At 44.5% G+C, this 17,958-nt stretch overlaps 2 protein-coding genes across 3 annotated transcripts in view; one reads left to right on the forward strand and one right to left on the reverse strand.

The window, feature by feature from the left end:
- Window positions 1–17,958, forward strand: part of LOC140151086 (large ribosomal subunit protein uL5) — an 84,536-nt gene that overhangs the window by 50,051 nt on the left and 16,527 nt on the right. The window lies entirely within an intron of this gene.
- The window catches only part of LOC140151085 (dynein regulatory complex protein 1-like), a 31,572-nt gene that overhangs the window by 6,382 nt on the left and 7,232 nt on the right, over window positions 1–17,958 (reverse strand). The window contains exons 4-13 of one of the 2 annotated variants that reach the window (XM_072173294.1): window positions 17,188–17,371; window positions 8,889–9,026; window positions 7,753–7,962; window positions 6,413–6,552; window positions 6,104–6,238; window positions 4,106–4,255; window positions 3,283–3,529; window positions 2,794–2,883; window positions 2,063–2,209; window positions 1,123–1,215 (exon numbers count right to left, since the gene is read on the reverse strand). In XM_072173294.1, coding sequence (XP_072029395.1) covers window positions 1,123–1,215; window positions 2,063–2,209; window positions 2,794–2,883; window positions 3,283–3,529; window positions 4,106–4,255; window positions 6,104–6,238; window positions 6,413–6,552; window positions 7,753–7,962; window positions 8,889–9,026; window positions 17,188–17,371 — 1,534 coding nt within the window. Of the gene's footprint in view, window positions 1–1,122; window positions 1,219–2,062; window positions 2,210–2,793; window positions 2,884–3,282; window positions 3,530–4,105; window positions 4,256–6,103; window positions 6,239–6,412; window positions 6,553–7,752; window positions 7,963–8,888; window positions 9,027–17,187; window positions 17,372–17,958 lie in introns of both variants that reach the window. The other variant, XM_072173293.1, reaches the window with a different exon arrangement.

The following is a 17,958-nucleotide window of genomic DNA, read 5'->3' on the forward strand; positions in this document are numbered from 1 at the left end:
GTCACGCATTACGACGCCTGGCGCTTGACAGCTGCCGGCCAGCTGCAGTGACGCGTGGCTTGCAACATATTTTCATAACAAAAACCCTGTTTTTACCCATATTTTCACTGTTTTTGCAGCCAATTATTGACCGTTTTTAACCAAATAAAGTGCATTGCCGTCTTAGTATATTCCCCGATCTCCCGTATGAATTTGGCGACATTTGGATCGAAACTGACAGAGCCTTTATAGACATACCCAGATAGATAGATACAACATTCCCCTATTTATAGTAAGATGCTAAGTTACAGTTCCCCTGCTTGTCAGATGTCTCTAGCTGTACACAGAAACAAGCTGACCTTAACCCCATGAGAACTACCTGCCTATTGGTCAAAAAGAAGTTTTCATTATCAGTTGGACCAATCAGCAACATTGTTAAAATAATTTCACCATGCAAAAAAAAAAATTGGGGTGACTTATTTGCAAAGCTCCTTTCTGATTGGTGCTTTAAATAAAGATATCGTGTAATTGACCAGTCAGAGGCAATTTTACATCAGCAGGTGCTCAGGGGGGTAATGTTCCAAGCAATAAAGCTTGCCTACATGTCAATATCCTCCCTGTAAAAGTACTCAATTAATGATTAGCTTCTGTAGAAAGTTACACTTCAAGACCCAGGTCACATGAAGCAACATCCAAGGTATCTCCTTACCCTGCTAAGCCCTATAATATAGACAAGCACCTAAACATCATAAGATTAGCTTGTCAATTTCAGCACATAAGCATCTGTTTAATGGAACATGCATTTCATATGCTTTCTTCATTTGAAAACCATTTTGAGGTTCTTTTACTTATTATAGTCCCTGTCACCCCCAGCCAGACACCAAAAGAGCCCCTACCACTCCTGCAATATACCAATAAAGCCCCCTACCACCCCTGCCAGATACCAATAAAGCCCCCTACCACCCCTGCCAGATACCAATAGAGCCCCTACCACCCCTGCCAGATACCAAGAGCCCTACCACTCCTGTAATATACCAATAAAGCCCCCTACCACCCCTACCAGACACCAATAGAGCCCCTACCACCCCTGCCCGATACCAATAGAGCCCCTACCAGACATCTAAAGGTTTGTGTTTATCCTACCTCCTCCTCATCCAGGTCATCATCTGGATCCATACCAGTACCCATATCACTCATTATCTGTGGTCCATCACCAGAATGGCTAACTCTACTCTCCTGCTGACAAATTCAACATGAATTTTTTGTGTTATCGTAAATCATATATGCAATTTAGTAAATATAATCCAAAAATACAAACTGACGTAGTGGTGAAAATGTCTCCACAGTTATACAATTCTCCCTCCTGCCCAGTCAAGAAAAATGCAGACAGTATCATACATGCCCTCCTGTTAATATTCCTGCCCAAAAAATACAAACAATACAGCCCTGTAACAAAGATCCCAACATGTATAATCCTTCTTCCTCTATATTTAGCTATTACAACCTCTCAATTCTCCACTAGTTCCACCCAACTGAACTTATTTATCATCATAATCATGATAATCAATACTACCAAACAAATACCACCATGGGTTATGTCCATTATCTATTCTATGATCTATTTATGTGGATTTCTCTTGTGAACACACACAACATCACACCATGTGCACTGTACACAATGTAACACACTTGGAAGAACGTGTGCACTACGCATGCAAAGTACGCAATCATTTGCAAGATGCGGATCACAGTGCCTCTGTAGACAACTGCTATACTTGATGTGGATCACAGAAGTACACATGGATGTGCATTATTGCTTTCCGTGTTGAATCACCCAATGGTTCGTTACGGTTTACAGTAACTGGCACTTCATACAGTATGATTGCAGGGTCAGTATTTCAGTAAAGATTCTCGCAAACAGAGTTGTATGAATCAATGCAGATTCGTGCAAATTTTTGTAGCACAGAAGTTGATTGGCAGTCCATCAAATAATTCCCACAAATTGTGTCTGCAAGAATCAAGATTGATTCCCACACAGTGGAACAAAATTCTGACCCTGGATTGATGCCTGCTCCATACTTACATGTATATCATGTGGCATAGTCCCATCCTGTGCTAACGGATCTGGCCTAGACCCTTCCGTAGCTCCTCCATCCGGTTGTATTACTCCAATTTTAAGAAAGTAAGCTGCTAATTGATGTATGTCATCTTCTGTGTCAATACCAAGGGCCTGAAAACCAAACATTGTTGGAAGGAAAGTAGAAAATTACAATTGTAACATTAAAGCAACTGGTATTAGTTTTATTTTCATGTACTTGTATTGCGCATAATTTGGTATGAAACAACCCTCACTTCAGGTCCAAGGTGACAACATAATAATAATAATTATTATTTATATAATGGTATACAATTTGCGAAATAAATGAATTATTGCTGTATTATGATTTGATAAGTAATATAACTTAATTGAACAATGCATCAGAAGCTACTCCTTAAAAATATTTACTATCACAAATAGATAAATAGATAGGCTTTCATTACAGGAACAAGCAACACAGTTTCAACAGCTGCGACGTTGGATTGAAAAGGTTATTGAGCTTTCATCAGGTGTGACTGAACAAGCAACACAGTTTCAACAGGTGCGCCGTTGGATTGAAAAGGTTATTGAGCTTTTATCAAGTGTGACTGACTTCTTAAGTCCTGAATAAATCAGGGGAAAGCTTGACAACCTTTCCAATCTGATGGCCCACCCAATGAAACCTTATTACAATGATATTAGTACAGACAAACACAACTAAAAGCAATCAAACTTACACCAAATATGGCATCCAGCTTCATAAGGCAACGTTCATCCGTCTCCAGAGGTGCAAGCAGCTTGTTAAGCTTTGCCTCCACCAGGAAACCCTGAAGAATAAAAGTTGGTGATATTAATTAAACACAGTATATATTTTGCTAAATTGTGTCCAAATCTCAAGTTGTACCTAATTCTTCCCAGTGTTCAATTCTAGGATACACAACGATTTTTGCTACAACCCATTTCAGATAGAGCCTTTTCAAATCTGGTTGTACAGGTCTCCTCAAATCACAATTTCAATTAACCAACTAAACCAAAATTGCACTCCTTTTAAAGTAAACATTATCAGCTCTTACTACATTTAAACGAAATAACAGACAATCACCATCCCCAGCACCACCATCTGCTGAAGACGCTAGTCGACCTTGCGAAAGCATTCCAGGTGAGCGAAAAAAATAGTGTTGTGTTGAAGTTAAACTCTTTAATCAATAAACAATCATTTTACTCACCGACTCATCACAAAGCAGTTCCAGCACCCTCTTTATCGTTTTCACTGACATCTTCCCAGAGTCTCCCCCTTCTTCATCTCCATCTCCTTTCTGTGAGTCTGGTTTCTCACTACCTGCCTCACTACCTGCATCATCTTTAACACTACCACCTGTTGATGACATGACTTCTTGTAGAACCTCGTGGGCAGAGATGACTTTCTTCTTGCTTCTGTCTGATGTGACTGGACCAATGTTCTCCATGAAACTCCTGTGTGAATAAGTAATAATTATGTAAACAAATTTGGATGGCATGTTTAAACATTGGCGTTATTGTGGGTTTTTTTTAAGGATGCGAGCTTCCCCAATGGCAACATACATGGTGAAAGTATATGGGCTGTAATGTCAGCGTTTTCATTTTTTGAGATATTTATAGTTTTCAGCACAATACTTCAGTGGTCTACCAATTTGGTGCAGTTTATGGCGAATACGGAAGTGGGGTTCTGATTGGCTAATTGAATCACATCATCATCACATCGGCACCTCATTCTCTAGTCAAACTGCGTAGCAACGCATGACCTAGATCTTTTTACGTGATAATCAGACAGAGCAGACGGACACCGCTGAAGTAATTGCTGAATAGTATAACAGGCAAATTCTCCTCCAAATAAGCTTTACAAATTTATAAATTTGTAAAAAAAAAGGGAAAATGTGTGGGGAAATTCTTTTTTTTTTTTTTTTTTAATGTTCAATGGACCATATCTCAGATCTTCAACTGCGGCGGAAAGTACAGTCCGGGTGTGGTGTGGTGGGGTGTGGAGTGGTGGGGATGTGCATGTATACTTACAAGTCTTGTGGTGGCTTCCATTGCATACCAAGCTGCTGATGCATAATGATATTATCCTGTTCCAATACCTTTTGTGCAAGACTTTTTACTTCTTCTTCATTCATACACCAGATGTCATGAAACTTCCTGGTATCAGTGGCCTGGAAATGCCTGAAAGAAACAAAGTCAAAATTTTTATGATTATTGAGATTCTGGATTTTAATAGCTTTGCCATCAGTGCATGCTTGATTTAGCTGTCACCAGTGGAGTGTATATATACAGGTTTCTATATCACTCATAATCAACATCATCGTTGAATAAATTCTGCAGCAGATCCTGCTTCTACAGGACATTAATGCAAATAATAAATGCAGACCACACATATCACCATCAAGCTTCAGGTGTCTGATTTCTGGAGTCTGAATCAAGATGGCTACCACTTCTGAGCATAATTTTATGTCCACAAACTCTTATGTATGCAAGAATGCATAATGCTCCATATTTGCTTGTCATAAAACCAGGATAAAAGTAGTACGCTTTTGAAATATGTATGCCACCACTGCAAACTATGTGTAGATGTGGGCAACAATCACTGAGCAGTAACCCTATGAATGACGACTGAAGTTTTTGATGCAAGTTGCATAACTTTTTGCCTAGTAAATTTGATACATGTATATTGCAAGTGTTCCGTGAACGCTACTGTGCAAACATGTTCCTACATGAAACTTTAGGCTGTATATATTCAAACATTTCTGATTAATGTACCACATGACTTAAATCCGCAATTCAGATGACTAATATGTGATGCGATCAAGCAAAATGAGTCAGAAGTCAGGAATATTGATTTTGAGATATAATCAATATTATATCATGATTACAGTGACTTTAGCCGTGTGATAGTTTTTACTATCACATGGCATGAAAAGAAACCATGTGATAGGCATGTAATATTTGTATATTATATCACTCATACATAAATTCTAGACAGTTCATTGGTTGATTACCATTTATCATTTTTACTATCACCCTCTCCGTGTGATAGTCTTTACCATCATAGTGCTCTGCCAGTAGTGCGCCTGCGCCAAGCCGTCGCTGACTCTTGGACTTCGCCGATTTAGTTATGAGGTGGACACCAAAATGTGAAGTATATCATGGCAAAACATGGTGTTATGTTGATGACAAAATGTATTTGCTACCTTAAATAGTATTTTAGTAATAGAATTTATGCATGATTGATATAAAACAAATATTAACTGTCTTAAATTCGTGTACTGGTCGAAATATAATCACTCGGTGAAAGATGTTTGTTCCATTCAACTCGCCGTTCCGGCTCGTGGAATGTAACAATCCATCTTTCACCTCGTGATTATAGTTCGACCATCACACTCATAGACAGTTAATATTTGTATACTATCACATGGCATGAAAAGAAACCATGTGATATCACGATATAAAACAAATATTACATGCCAATATTCGTGTAATAGTCAAAATATATCATTTGGTCAAATTTTGACTGATCTATTTCACTTGGCTACGCCTCGTGAAATAGAAAAGTCAAAATTTGACCTCATGATATATTTTGTACTATCACACTCATAGGCATGTAATATTTGTATAATAGTATCCAACTTCCTTTGTATTTTATTGTTCTGAGCAACACTTAAATGGCCATATCTCTGGAATCGTAAGTCTAATTAGATGGGGTTTACAGCAAAATAAAGCTCTGAGAATGGCTCATATAATGCGATTTAAAACTGTATTTTGATTTTGATCAACATCAGACTCATTTTGCTTGATCGCATCACATATATAACAATACTATATATCAGGGGCGGATCCAGGAATTTTCAATAGAGGGGGCGCCGAGCCACGACCGCCGCTGCTGCGGCTCGGCGCCCACACAAAGTCAGGCGCCGCTCTGCAAAAATACACAGAGTCAGACGCCGATCTGCAAAAAATAGAGGGGGCGCGCGCCGGGTGCGCCCCCCTCTAAATCCGCCACTGTATATGACTTACTTGGATTTCTTCTGCAGCTCCTTAAACTGTTCAGTGATACGTTTGTAGTCATCAGCTAAGTTCTGGTTTTCCTCTCGGTACTGTTTCTCTTGCTTGGCAAGCTTTATCTTCATATTATTTAAAACATCTTGTAACCTAAAAAGAAACCAGAATGCATGTTAATATAAAAATAAGAAAAGTATAAACTAATTACTAAGTTACTTAGAAATTCTGAGACAGGTGCCTTTATCATCAACTGATTGGTATTGTTACATTGCTATTTGACCTCACTGAAAAATTGCAAACCAGAAAAAGTTTATCAACCCTTACCTAGTAATTTTTCTCTTCTGTTGTGATTTAGTAATAGTATTTTCCTCATCTCGTTTCTTGAGGACCTGGAAGTTATATTCAAGTTTCTCTTGATTCAGCTGATAAGTGGCCTTCATCTGTTGTAACTGTTGCTCTAATACCTGAAATATTACGTAAACAAGTTTATTATTTCATTTCATAAAAACAACACATTCATATTTTTTCTTTGATGGGGTGTGTGGGGGGCACACCGACATCGCCCGGTTAATAATTACACTATACAGCAAGAGACACTGAAATGAATACACGGGATCGATACACGTGGATGTGCTATGCACGATTGATATTCAGACGATAAATCTTTGGATACCGGGTTTGAAAATGATGAATATCTCCCGTAAATGATTTCGTATAAAGAAACCAGATGTGGTTCCTTGCACTTGAATATATATTTTTAACAGATATGATAGTCGCTGGCTTGCGCTTTGAGATACTAGCTTGCGTCTTGAGTCAAAAACTGACAATAATTTTGATTTATATGTGCCGAATTATATAGCGCAGTGTATAGGCCAATCGTGAAGGTAGTCTAAAACCATATGACCTATGGTGTACCATGCTTGACTAACACACAGCGAGGACAGTATCCGGGCTAATCGGGGCTATTGTCAGTAGCCTTAGTCAGATGTCCTTCGGCTCTTATGCAACACAAAACTATTAAACAGGTCGATATAAAATGGGTATGCGTGGCGGTGGATTTAACCTACCATGGCGATTTCTGCCATGAAGATATCGGGGCGATGACACTGTGGGGGTGTATGTATGCACAATAGGTTTTTAGTTAGCAGCCTAACTAAAAGCCTCAAAGTCTATTGAACTTTAAGTAGATCAGATTTACAACACAGGGGCGGGACTATCATAGCAAGATATACTTGAAGTCTTTGACCCAAAATAGAAGTTTGATTAGTGTTTTAATGGTCAAGTTATGACAGGCAATGTTATTTATAGGACTGGGCAAATATCAATTTATAGCCAAGTCTTTGGTTGTGCAAAATAATGTAGTCGAGAGTGCCGCTAGAGATTTTTGCCAATCTTTTTCTATAGAATTAAATTATGACCTTTAAAAATGTTTGGCTTGCTATGGCCTTCATATGAATTAGATACAATCAAACTTTTTCCATAGCTAAAAGTTGCAATTTAACATCAGTCAAAGGCATTCATTTTGCCTGCCCAGAAGCAACTTAACTATCTGAAATGATGAACATGACAAGATAAGACACTGTACCCTGGATCCTGCTACATTTTTACTAAATAGAATGCCCCCTTCCCTATTTTAATTTAAATATTGTTACCTAATACCTTACCTGAACATCAGTCTCCAGTTTAATCTTGACCATATTATACTCCTCAGCATCCTGTATTCTCAAGTGCTGTAACTGTTGCTCATACTCATCTACACGTTTCTCTCGTTGCTTCATATAATCTAGCTCTTGATCCCGCCTCCCTTGCATGGCTGACTCCCACTTACGATGGTTGTTTTCTAACTGTTCTGTTCTCTCTGCCTCAAATGCTTTCTGTAAAACGTTACATTCAACAAGTACATGTGTGTTGTCAATGATTAAACATTAAAAATCTATATGAAACACTACATTTATCATGAATTTTATAAGAAAAAGGGACAATGGGTTTGTGAAAAATCCTCGAAATTCTGTCAATTTATCCATAATACATCTTGCACTAAATGTCTATATTAGGATATTTGCTGTCTAGAAATCACAAGTTGATATTTTTAACAAAAAATGAAACAAAAGATGCCAAAATGGTTATATTGTTTTCTGAAAATTGAATGTCATACGCAAGTGAGTGACCCTTAAATGAAAATTAATTCATTTATTTAAAAGTCTCCGGCAATCACAATGCCTTATATGTTAGAAAATTAATTATCAAGCGCAAATCACATATTTACCATAAAAACGCATAAAAATGGCCGCCACTCAACACATGATATTTAAAATTCCCGGGCTCCGACTGTCTAGGGCAATGACGTCATGGTTATTTGTGCTCAATTGTCGTCAGCCTTCATTGTATTACTGGAACGTCATTGCAACAGACAATTTCGGAGCCCAGGAAGTATTGAGAGACGGATGTTTTTATTTGTTTTTATGGCCAATACAAGTTTGTTTTAAATAAAACCATGTGATTTGTGCTTGATATAGTTATTTTTCTAACATATAAGGCATAATGTTGTGATTGTCGAAGACTCCCTTTAACAATTTTAGGAGAACTGTTACAGTAAAAACTGTTACAGAATACATACTCTGAGGTGTGATTCAACATATCCTGAAAGTAGTAGAAAATCCTGAAAAACTGTGTGAAATTGGGGTAAAATACCCCAAAATGAGATGATAATCAATACTTTTGGCCACAAAAAATCCTAAAATCAGGAAAAATGCTGAATAATCACACCCTTCCTTACTTCATTTCTATTCTTTCTACCTACCTCTATCTGTGTAATTTCATCTCTGTAGGCTTTGGCGAGATTCTTGACTTGTTCTTCCATTCTTTCCAGCATTAAATCAATGTCTTCTGCTTCTTTCTTAAGATCCTTCACATAATGATCATCTTTGGACTTCAATTCCTACAGATGAGATGCAGAAATAAGTCATTATGAAGGTTGAAAGTTAGTAACATGTTTGTTTTGACAATAGGTTTAGAAACACACTTTATACAACTCGTAATATAGGCATGACTAAGAACATCATGGCTTGATATAGAATGGTGTATACGCAGGGTAATGCATGCACTTTGCATAATGTGTGTCTTGGCTTAGATGAGCGTAAGTTGGGAAGTTATTTTTGTCTATTACTATATAAGACAAGGTGAACTAATTAGTGAAAAAACAGGTTAGCAAAATGCATGTAATTATGTCACAATTGAGATTCAAAGGTAAAGTACTGCAACTCTTCAAGGGCACTGAAACAAGTAACAATATTTAATCAGAGTAAATGCCACATTTATTTAAAATGTGGACAGGTTGACTGTGAGGTTGTGTAAGTCATTGAAAATCTTTGAAATAGCTTTTTTGTCAAACAACAACCAACCCTCATTTTGTGTAAAAGTGCTTCTGTGAAAGTTATGCTACTGATGACTAAATCTATCAAATAAATTGATAGGGTGCACAAAATGATTACTTGTCTCTTCTACAAGCTACTTACAATCCAGGAAATAGTCCCAAACAAAAATGTTTGGTAGACTCATAACCGGTGCGATCTTACCTTTCCGATGTTGATTAAGATACTTCTTGCATCGATCCCGAGATGCGGAAAAAACCAATAGTCATTTTGTCCCACATAAATGAATAAATAACAAAACCCCGATCCCCGAGTGGACTCACCCATTCGGTGACGTCACACACGATAATCACCCCTTATCCGACTTGGGCAGCCCCTACTCGCCAAACTTGTAGGGGCGGCCGGGGTCGGGATAATCAACATCGGAAAGGTAAGATCGCACGGTTATGAGTCTACCAAACATTTTTTGTTTGGGACTAGACTCAGTACACCGGTCGATCTTACCGCTTCCGATGTTGATTAAGATACTTCTTGCATCAACATCTGAAAGATCGATCTAGCAAGTAACCGACGGATGGAGGTACAAGATTGGCCAGCATCTGATAAGGATCGGGAGAGTGGGTAGCATGGTAATCGCGAGGTCAAACTATTTCCCCCCCTCTCACGGCCGGAAACAGAAAGACTACGTGAACAGACAAAAACCCTGAACTGAAAGTTCAGTGGTTAAGAATAGAAACACTGGTTCTTACCATGTTGGAATTCTGATTGTCCATAAAACACCTGATACCCAACCACCATATTATCTCCGCAGAATAGCCCTGGAGAACTTATCGCCTGGTGCGTTGGTTTACGCTTTTGTAGTAAACCGTGGAAAAGGACGACGGGTTCTTCCAAGACACAGCCTGACAAATCTCTTCTATGGGGACCCCCTATGGTAGGCCCACGAAGATGAGATAGATCTGGTTGAGTGGGCCTTGGGGCGGCGTCTTTTGCCGCCCGAGTCCACCAACACCTGGACCAGCCACCGTGCAGAGTCTGTTTAGCGGCTGGACCGTGCGGTTCTGCGTGAGTGATAAATAAGCGGTCATGAGACCCTCTTAAAGGTTGTGTTCGGCCAAGGTAGTGCTGTAGCGCCTCACCGGGCACCACAACCTGTCTTCGGCTATTGACGAACCCTGCCCAATATTGGGGAGGAAGAGGGGCGAGTGTCGGAATGTACTTCGCTCATTTTTTGCAAGGAAATCCGGGCGAAGAAACAGCATCGCTCCGTTGTTAGTAACACGGAGGCTGACTTGAGACTGCGTGCAACTCTGAGCAGCGCCGTCCCGGCCAACGCCAGAAGAAAGGCCGCCTTAAGAGTGACGTATTTAAGGGTCGCTTTTGACAGGGGCTCAAAAGGGGACCCTTAATATACTCCAAGACTGTGTTGAGGTCCCATGGAGGACCACCTTCCTTTCGGCGGGCGCTCGTTGAACATACCGTCGAGAAGAAGACTTAGGGACCCATCTGAATTGATAGTCGGCCGTCTTCAAATCCCCGATGAATCGAGAGAATGGCTGACTTATAGTTGGCTATCGTTGCCTGCTGAAGTCCTGACCTGAACTTTTCTGTCAGAAAATCTGCCACTAGAGGCACAGGGGCTCTAGTGGGAGATGTATTTCTCTCATCGCACCATGCGTAGTAGGGAGCCAAACGCTGACTATACGTACGGAGGGTAGACTCTCGTCTACCCCCGGCGATGAGAGAAGCAGCTTCTGATGAAAAGCCTCCCTCCGCCGCGTTCCCTGATAAGGGCCATGCAGCTAACTGCAGGTGCTCTAGTGGTAGACTTGGTACCTCTCCTCCGGGCATCCGGAGTAGATTTGTAACTTTCGGGAGTACTCGCGGCTGAGCCGCTAGTAGATCCACCATCGGTCGAAACCACAGGTGTTTCGCCAGAACGGTGCTATCAGAATGACGTTGCAATCCTCCCTCCCGATCTTGGTCACCACCCTTGCGAGCAGTGAGATCGGGGGGAAAGCGTAAGCAGTCATTCCTCCCCAGTCTACGGACAGAGCGTCCACGGCGAATGCCTGTGGGTCTGCGACCCTTGAGCAATACACCGGCAGCTGATGATTTCGATGAGATGCGAACAAATCTATCGAGGGGTGGTACATCACCTCGAAGATCGTCTGGGCGACCTGCGGAGCAAGGGACCATTCTGTAGGTCCCGACACCTTTCCTCGTGACAGATCGTCCGCGAGGATGTTGGTGACTCCCGCTATGTGCATCGCTCTCAACGTAATCTGCCTGGCCTTGCACCACCCTATCAGGCGTGGTGCGTGCAGGCATAACCGTGGTGACCTGGTGCCCCTTGTCTGTTGAGGTAGGCCACCACGGTTGTGTTGTCTGTTTGGACAACGATATGAGATCCACGATCACCTTCTCGAAATGCTGGAGAGTTCTCTCCACTGCCCAAAGTTCGAGAAGGTTGATATGGAACTCCGTCTCCGTGGCCGACCATAGGCCCGAGACTGAGTCCCGTGGATGTGGCCCCCAGCCCAGCTTTGGCGCGTCGGTCGTCACTACGTGGCCTTTTCGCTGGTGCAGGAAACCTGACACCTTGAGTCAAATTGGGCTGATGGGTCCACCACCAGAGTTCTCTCGCGCGATCTCCGACATCGAACCGCGAGGATATTGGGTGACGACTGGGCCTGTAAAAGGCTAGAAGGTGTAGTTGTATAGGCCTCATGTGAAAGCGGCACGGCAGTGCGAGGTCTACCATACTGGCCATAAGGCCCAAAACCTTCATCCATGCCACAGCGGGTGCCCCTCTGACTCGCCAAGAGTCGGGCACACCTCGCCATGTTCGTCACCCTCTCGGGTGAGGGCACCGCGATCCCCTCCTTGAGGTTGATCTGGGCCCCTAAGAATAGTGGTGTCTCGCGTCGGGACCAAATTGGATTTCTTGGCGTTGATCAGAAATCCCAGGTCCGCACCGTCACGGACTACTAACTCCACGAGACACTGTGTCTCCAGCGGGTGCGTCCGTAAATGAACCAATCGTCCAGGTAGCAACACATGTTGACTCCCCTGCGCTTCAGGTGCGCTGCCACCGCCCTGACCAGGAGTGTAAACACTCTGGGGAGGTGGACAAGCCGAATGGCAGGCATCGAAACTGGTAAGTTTGACCCTGTACCTTGAAGCGTAGAAACCTCTGATCTTGAGGTGCGATCGAACATGCAGATATCGTCCGAGAGATCTAGCGATGCCGCCCACATACCCTTGATGGGGCAGGCTAGCACCGAAGCAAGAGTCTCCATTCTGAACCTCTTGGGCCTGATGAACTGTTCAACGGCTTGAGGTTCAGAATGGGCCTCAATCGCCGGTCTTCTTTGGAGCCAGAAAAAGCGTGCTCCAAAACCCCTTGGTGAAAGGGGGTAGACCGGGACAATCGCTTGCCGTGAGAAGCTGAGTGACCTCTGACAGTAGTGCCCGGCGCTGGGGGCCGTCTGGCGGCACTACCGTGGACCTCTGAATCGTGCAGGCGCACGAGGGTGGCTGGTAAATTCCAGCCTGTAACCCCCACTGACCACTGACAATACCCAGGCGCCCGGTGAGATGGCATGCCATCTCTGGGCGTAATGCAATAAGCGGCCGCCCACAGGGGGAATCCCCTGTGGGAAGTCCAAGGCCTGCCGGCATGGACTGTCGACCGCAGTGCCCTCAGGACCGATCTGGTTTGCCACCCTTAGAAGAACGGCTCTTCTTAGGGGGCTTGCCATCTGATCCAGCACTACTCTTGCGCTTCCCAGTTTTCTTGGGAGGTGCTGGAGTAGCCTCGGGCTCGGGTGTAGTCTGTGGTGCGCGTCCTGCTGAAGCCGGAGCTGGCGCTGAAGAACGCTTAGAAGACTTCTTCTTCTTGTGCTTCTTCTTCGCCTTACTGCCCTTCCCTTGGTCAGGGCAGCCTCCGACTTCTTCAGAGTGCTCTCATTGGTGGCCTTCTTTGCCCGGTCCTCAACCGTAGCGCAAAGGCCTGTCCAAAGAGTAGCCCCTGTCCCACCGAGTCTGACTTCTTCATTGCATCAGCAAAGTCGGAGCCGTAAGTTGACTGGAGGGACAGACAGGCACTCTCCCGGCGGCGAGATGACATCCTATGGGCTAGGCCCATAGAACTCTCGTTGAGGTTAGCTGTTAGCACCGCTAACAGATTAACCTCGCGAAGAGTTCGGCGTTGCCCGTGGTCGTTCGCTACCTTCCTACCGAGGTGCTCGGCAAGCGTGGTAGCGGCGCTAGAGACTCTGATAAGCGGCGTGCTCGCTATCGATGAGCTTTAGCTCCTCCTCCCACTGGGGGAGAGCGACCCGTGCGCCTTGGCCGCTAGCGGCAGGCGCTAGCAACGCTCTGGATCCATGTCAGGGACCCTGAGGTAGGTTTCGTAGTCCTCCTGCGAAACACGCAGTGGAAGCGTGCAAGCACGCGGCGTCGAAGCTCCAGCGAGCCTGACAGCCCTACGAAACCTACCCTTGAGGTCCGCCGGGAATGCAAGTGCGGGCGACCCTTGTGTGGACGCGCTAGCTGGGCATCCTACTGAAAAGATGCCCTGGTTCTCCTGAACGGACTCCTCCTGAGAGAACGCCAGGCCCAACCCCGGGGCCACACGGCTCATCTCCTCAGCGGTGTCCGGAGGTAGACCATTGCTAGCGAGTTCCTCACGGGAAGCGGGGAAGGATACCTGAAGCTAGCTGCACAGTCTCATCAGACTGTGAGTCGCTACTGGTTTCATCTTCCGACTCCTTTCCCTCGCCTTCAGACTCTGACTCACTCTCTGATGAGGAAGAGATCTGACGACGGGCATCTGAAGGTGGACAGGGAGGTGTCGCCACCGTGTGGCTAGCCAACTGAACACCAGCAGAAGAGGGAGTACTCCCGCTAGACCCCGAGATGCTAGCTATAGCACCCGGGATCCACTGCGCGCTCTCGCTGCTGTCGCCTAGCCATAGCAGTGTGCGGCCTACCCTGAGCTGTATCAGGGTTAGCCACTCGCCGCCGGGTTGGTAACAACTGGTGGTACTGCTTGCCCAACGCTAGGCGGCACTTGCCGCGGTGGAAGACCGTGGAAGAAACCACCCTGCGGCGGATACCACGGGCATACCCTGTTGGTAGCTGACCCTGAAAGGATCCGCCACCAGGAAACCCCATGGAGCGGCAGTACCAGTACCGCCTCCCCCTGTTGCCACAGAGACTGTGGTAGCCAGGACGAGTACTGCGGTACCTGCGTGGTTGTAGCGTAGGTGCCCGGTAGGGCTCCCGGCTGCGTACCACTGTACCCATGCCTCACAGCGTTCCCGCTAGAGGATCAAGCCGTGTGTATGGGTACCCCGCTATACTGGCTGTCCCTTGGCTAAAGGAGCTTGCCTAGTATCACGGGTAGCTGAGCGTGTATACCCTCGATCAGTCACCTCGCTACCTGAATAGGCAGTATCAATCAATGGAGCCATGCTCCGCTGAATAGATAGTGATCGATCATAAGAGGGTAATTGACCCATTGACTGTAATGGATCACCCACGCTCTGCTGGCTCTCGAGGACATAAGTGGGTTGTTGATCAGCCAGGCTGTTCAAACTACCTACCCTAACCTCTTGAGCCTCGCCCAAGGGCGCTGTGTGTGGCGGACCACTCACGGCAGCTATGGGCGCGTGCATAGTGGCTACCACTGAAGTCAAGCCGTAGCTCGTCTCGGTAGCTGCCACTGTTTGCACTTGGGTCGCTGTCCCGTGAGAGACTGCGAGCCCAACCCGATATAGCCGCTAGCCAGTCCCGGAGGACAGCCGGCAGCCATTCCAAGGCCCAGGGAATCACTCGGCGGTCCCACCATGGAACGCTGCCGTGTGACAACCCCAGTTGGTTCTGCTAAGACTACACCTGAAGCGTGAGCCCCGGTATCGTCTCTGCTAAACCCATGCACGTTTTCATTCGACCCTTGCGGGGAACGAAAGGCGTGCTGCGTGCCGTGGATCACCCCCGGCAAGCCCGGGGTTCCACTGGCACGCTGCGTGCTACAGGCCGGCCGAGGCAAGTCCGCTGCACGCTGTATGCTAGGATTCAACCCAGGCAAGCCCGGGTACCCTTGGCATACTGTCCGTCGCCGGCTACTTCATGGTGCTAGACCCGCTCGTTCGCCAGCAATAGACGGGTGTCCACCTGCAAGAAGCTCGCTAGAGATCTCACTGGTAGACTGGTACTCGCCTGTTAGGGCAAGTACCGCCCTGCTGCCTGCTACTAGCTTAGGCGTTAAGTCAGTGCTTTACGCTGGCTGCTAGGCCTTCGGGCTCGCTAGCAGTCCCCGGAGGGTCCGCCTGCTTGCCCGGGCCCGGAGCCCCAGAGGTTACCTGAGCGTGGCCCTTGCCGGCCGCGCTAGTACCTACGATATCGATCTTACCGGTAGGCTTCTGTTTCTTAGTCTTCGTCTTCTGTCTGTGTCGAAGACCTAAGCGAGCGCTACTTTCTAAATCCTCGAAGTGGATGTCCGATAAGCCTATGCAAAAGGAAGCACACTTATTTGATTTAGAGCAATCCCTGTGGGTGTAGCAGAGTGGATGCGGGTCCCACTCTGCCACAAGGGAAGGGCATGATTGACAAGGCCTAGACATTGTAGTAATCGGGGAGCGTACAGCACTACCCCCCCCGAACACAAGCTCAAGCCCAATAAACAGACCCACACGCACAGTGGCTGACGCTGATGTAGTGGTATGATATAAAAATATATATACAAAGGGATGAAAAACTGAAAACCTTTTGGGGAAGATTTGTCAGGCTGGTCCTTCGAAACCCACGAACTCTTAGCAGTAACTCGTCATCAGACGCGTACGGAAAGATATAACGATAGAGCACACCATAAACATAGCGATAATCACTCACCATACATGTATACACAGTACTGTACAAACATCTATTGTAACTTACTAGTCTGCTATAGTTGTTTTACGTGAGAACAAAAAATAAAATGGCGTCCTAAGGGCGGCCATTTTGAAAACGTGTGTCCCGTATATGAACGGAAACACACATACAAGCTAAGTTTTTGGATCGTTTTTGTCACCTTTCTAGCCGAAAAATGTCGTCAAAACTATCTCCCTAGCGACTATACTGGTTGGTTTTTACCTCAGTGTAACAAACAAACTGTATATCTCTAGATCCTTTGGTTCGTAATGATACTTAGCGTTGGTAAAGAAAAATCCACACGTCTATCTCATCTAGAAACCAAGGAGGATAAGGGGTGATTATCGTGTGTGACGTCACCGAATGGGTGAGTCCACTCGGGGGATCGGGGGGTTTTTGTTATTTATTCATTTATGTGGGACAAAATGACTATTGGTTTTTTTCCGCATCTCGGGATCGATGCAAGAAGTATCTTAATCAACATCGGAACGGTAAGATCGACCGGTGTACTGAGTCAAAATAGTTGGCACAATGGAAATATGTGCCCTATCAAAATTGGAGGCGAGTGCAACATGCATGCAATATATGTGAAGTACAGACTCCCCCTTATATCTCACCCTTCCCCACTCCCCATATTTCAATGTTGGAGGGTCTCACATACCTGTTGACAACATGGCTTGGTCCAACATTGAATTGGGGGAGCGGGGGAAGAGATATACCAAAAGACAGGCAAAGTGCCTTTTTTTTCTGGATTGTAGTTGTCTCTATATAAGGAATGCATTATATACACTATGAACTCCTAGTCCTTACCATCTGAAAATCATTAATGAGTTTATTTTTCTCATCAATCATGGCATCACATAATCCCTTCTGTTGCATCAATAGGTCATGCAAGTCTTGTGGTACCTCACGACTACTAGACTGGTCCCATCTCTTGGTGATCTCCTCAAAACGCTCCATGCCCGCTTTGGCTTCTGCTTCCAATTTCTCATTTCTATTAGTGGGACAAAAGAATACTTGAAGTTGAAATTGTACCTTGAGTTCTTTGAAATACAATTTATGTTTTGAAGTTTAAAACATTTCAGAGCAGATAAATGGTAAGGGTAGAAGCAATCCCCATTCTCCCTAATGCAGAATATACTCTTTCTTTCCTTCAAATTGGCTACAATAGGAAAACAGTTCATTGTTGACCAAGATTTGAACCTGAGAATCCTGGGTATCTGACTATCTGCAAAGTACAGTCAAGCGGTTTTGCAGCTTCTTAGATGCGATAACAAACTGTTACACACATTAAAGGCCCATTCAGTGATTTGGCATTGCTCATTTCGAAAATCATCAAAAATCTGTTTTTTGTACCTTTGTTAGTAGCATTTGTGCTAATAATAGCCTGCAAGTAGTGAAGCTGAAAGCTGAATAGGACATTTAACATGAATCTGTAATTTTTATACTTAAGTAGAGAAATTAGCTACATGCATGTATCTGAATGGGGCTTCAACTTTGTCAATATTGCTGTTGTCCTCACTATTTTGCCAAATTTTCATTTCATAAATACTTAATGACATACAATTTTAATGACCTCAC

The sequence above is a fragment of the Amphiura filiformis genome, chromosome 4, assembly GCF_039555335.1.
Source record: "Amphiura filiformis chromosome 4, Afil_fr2py, whole genome shotgun sequence".
Lineage (NCBI taxonomy): Eukaryota > Metazoa > Echinodermata > Ophiuroidea > Amphilepidida > Amphiuridae > Amphiura > Amphiura filiformis.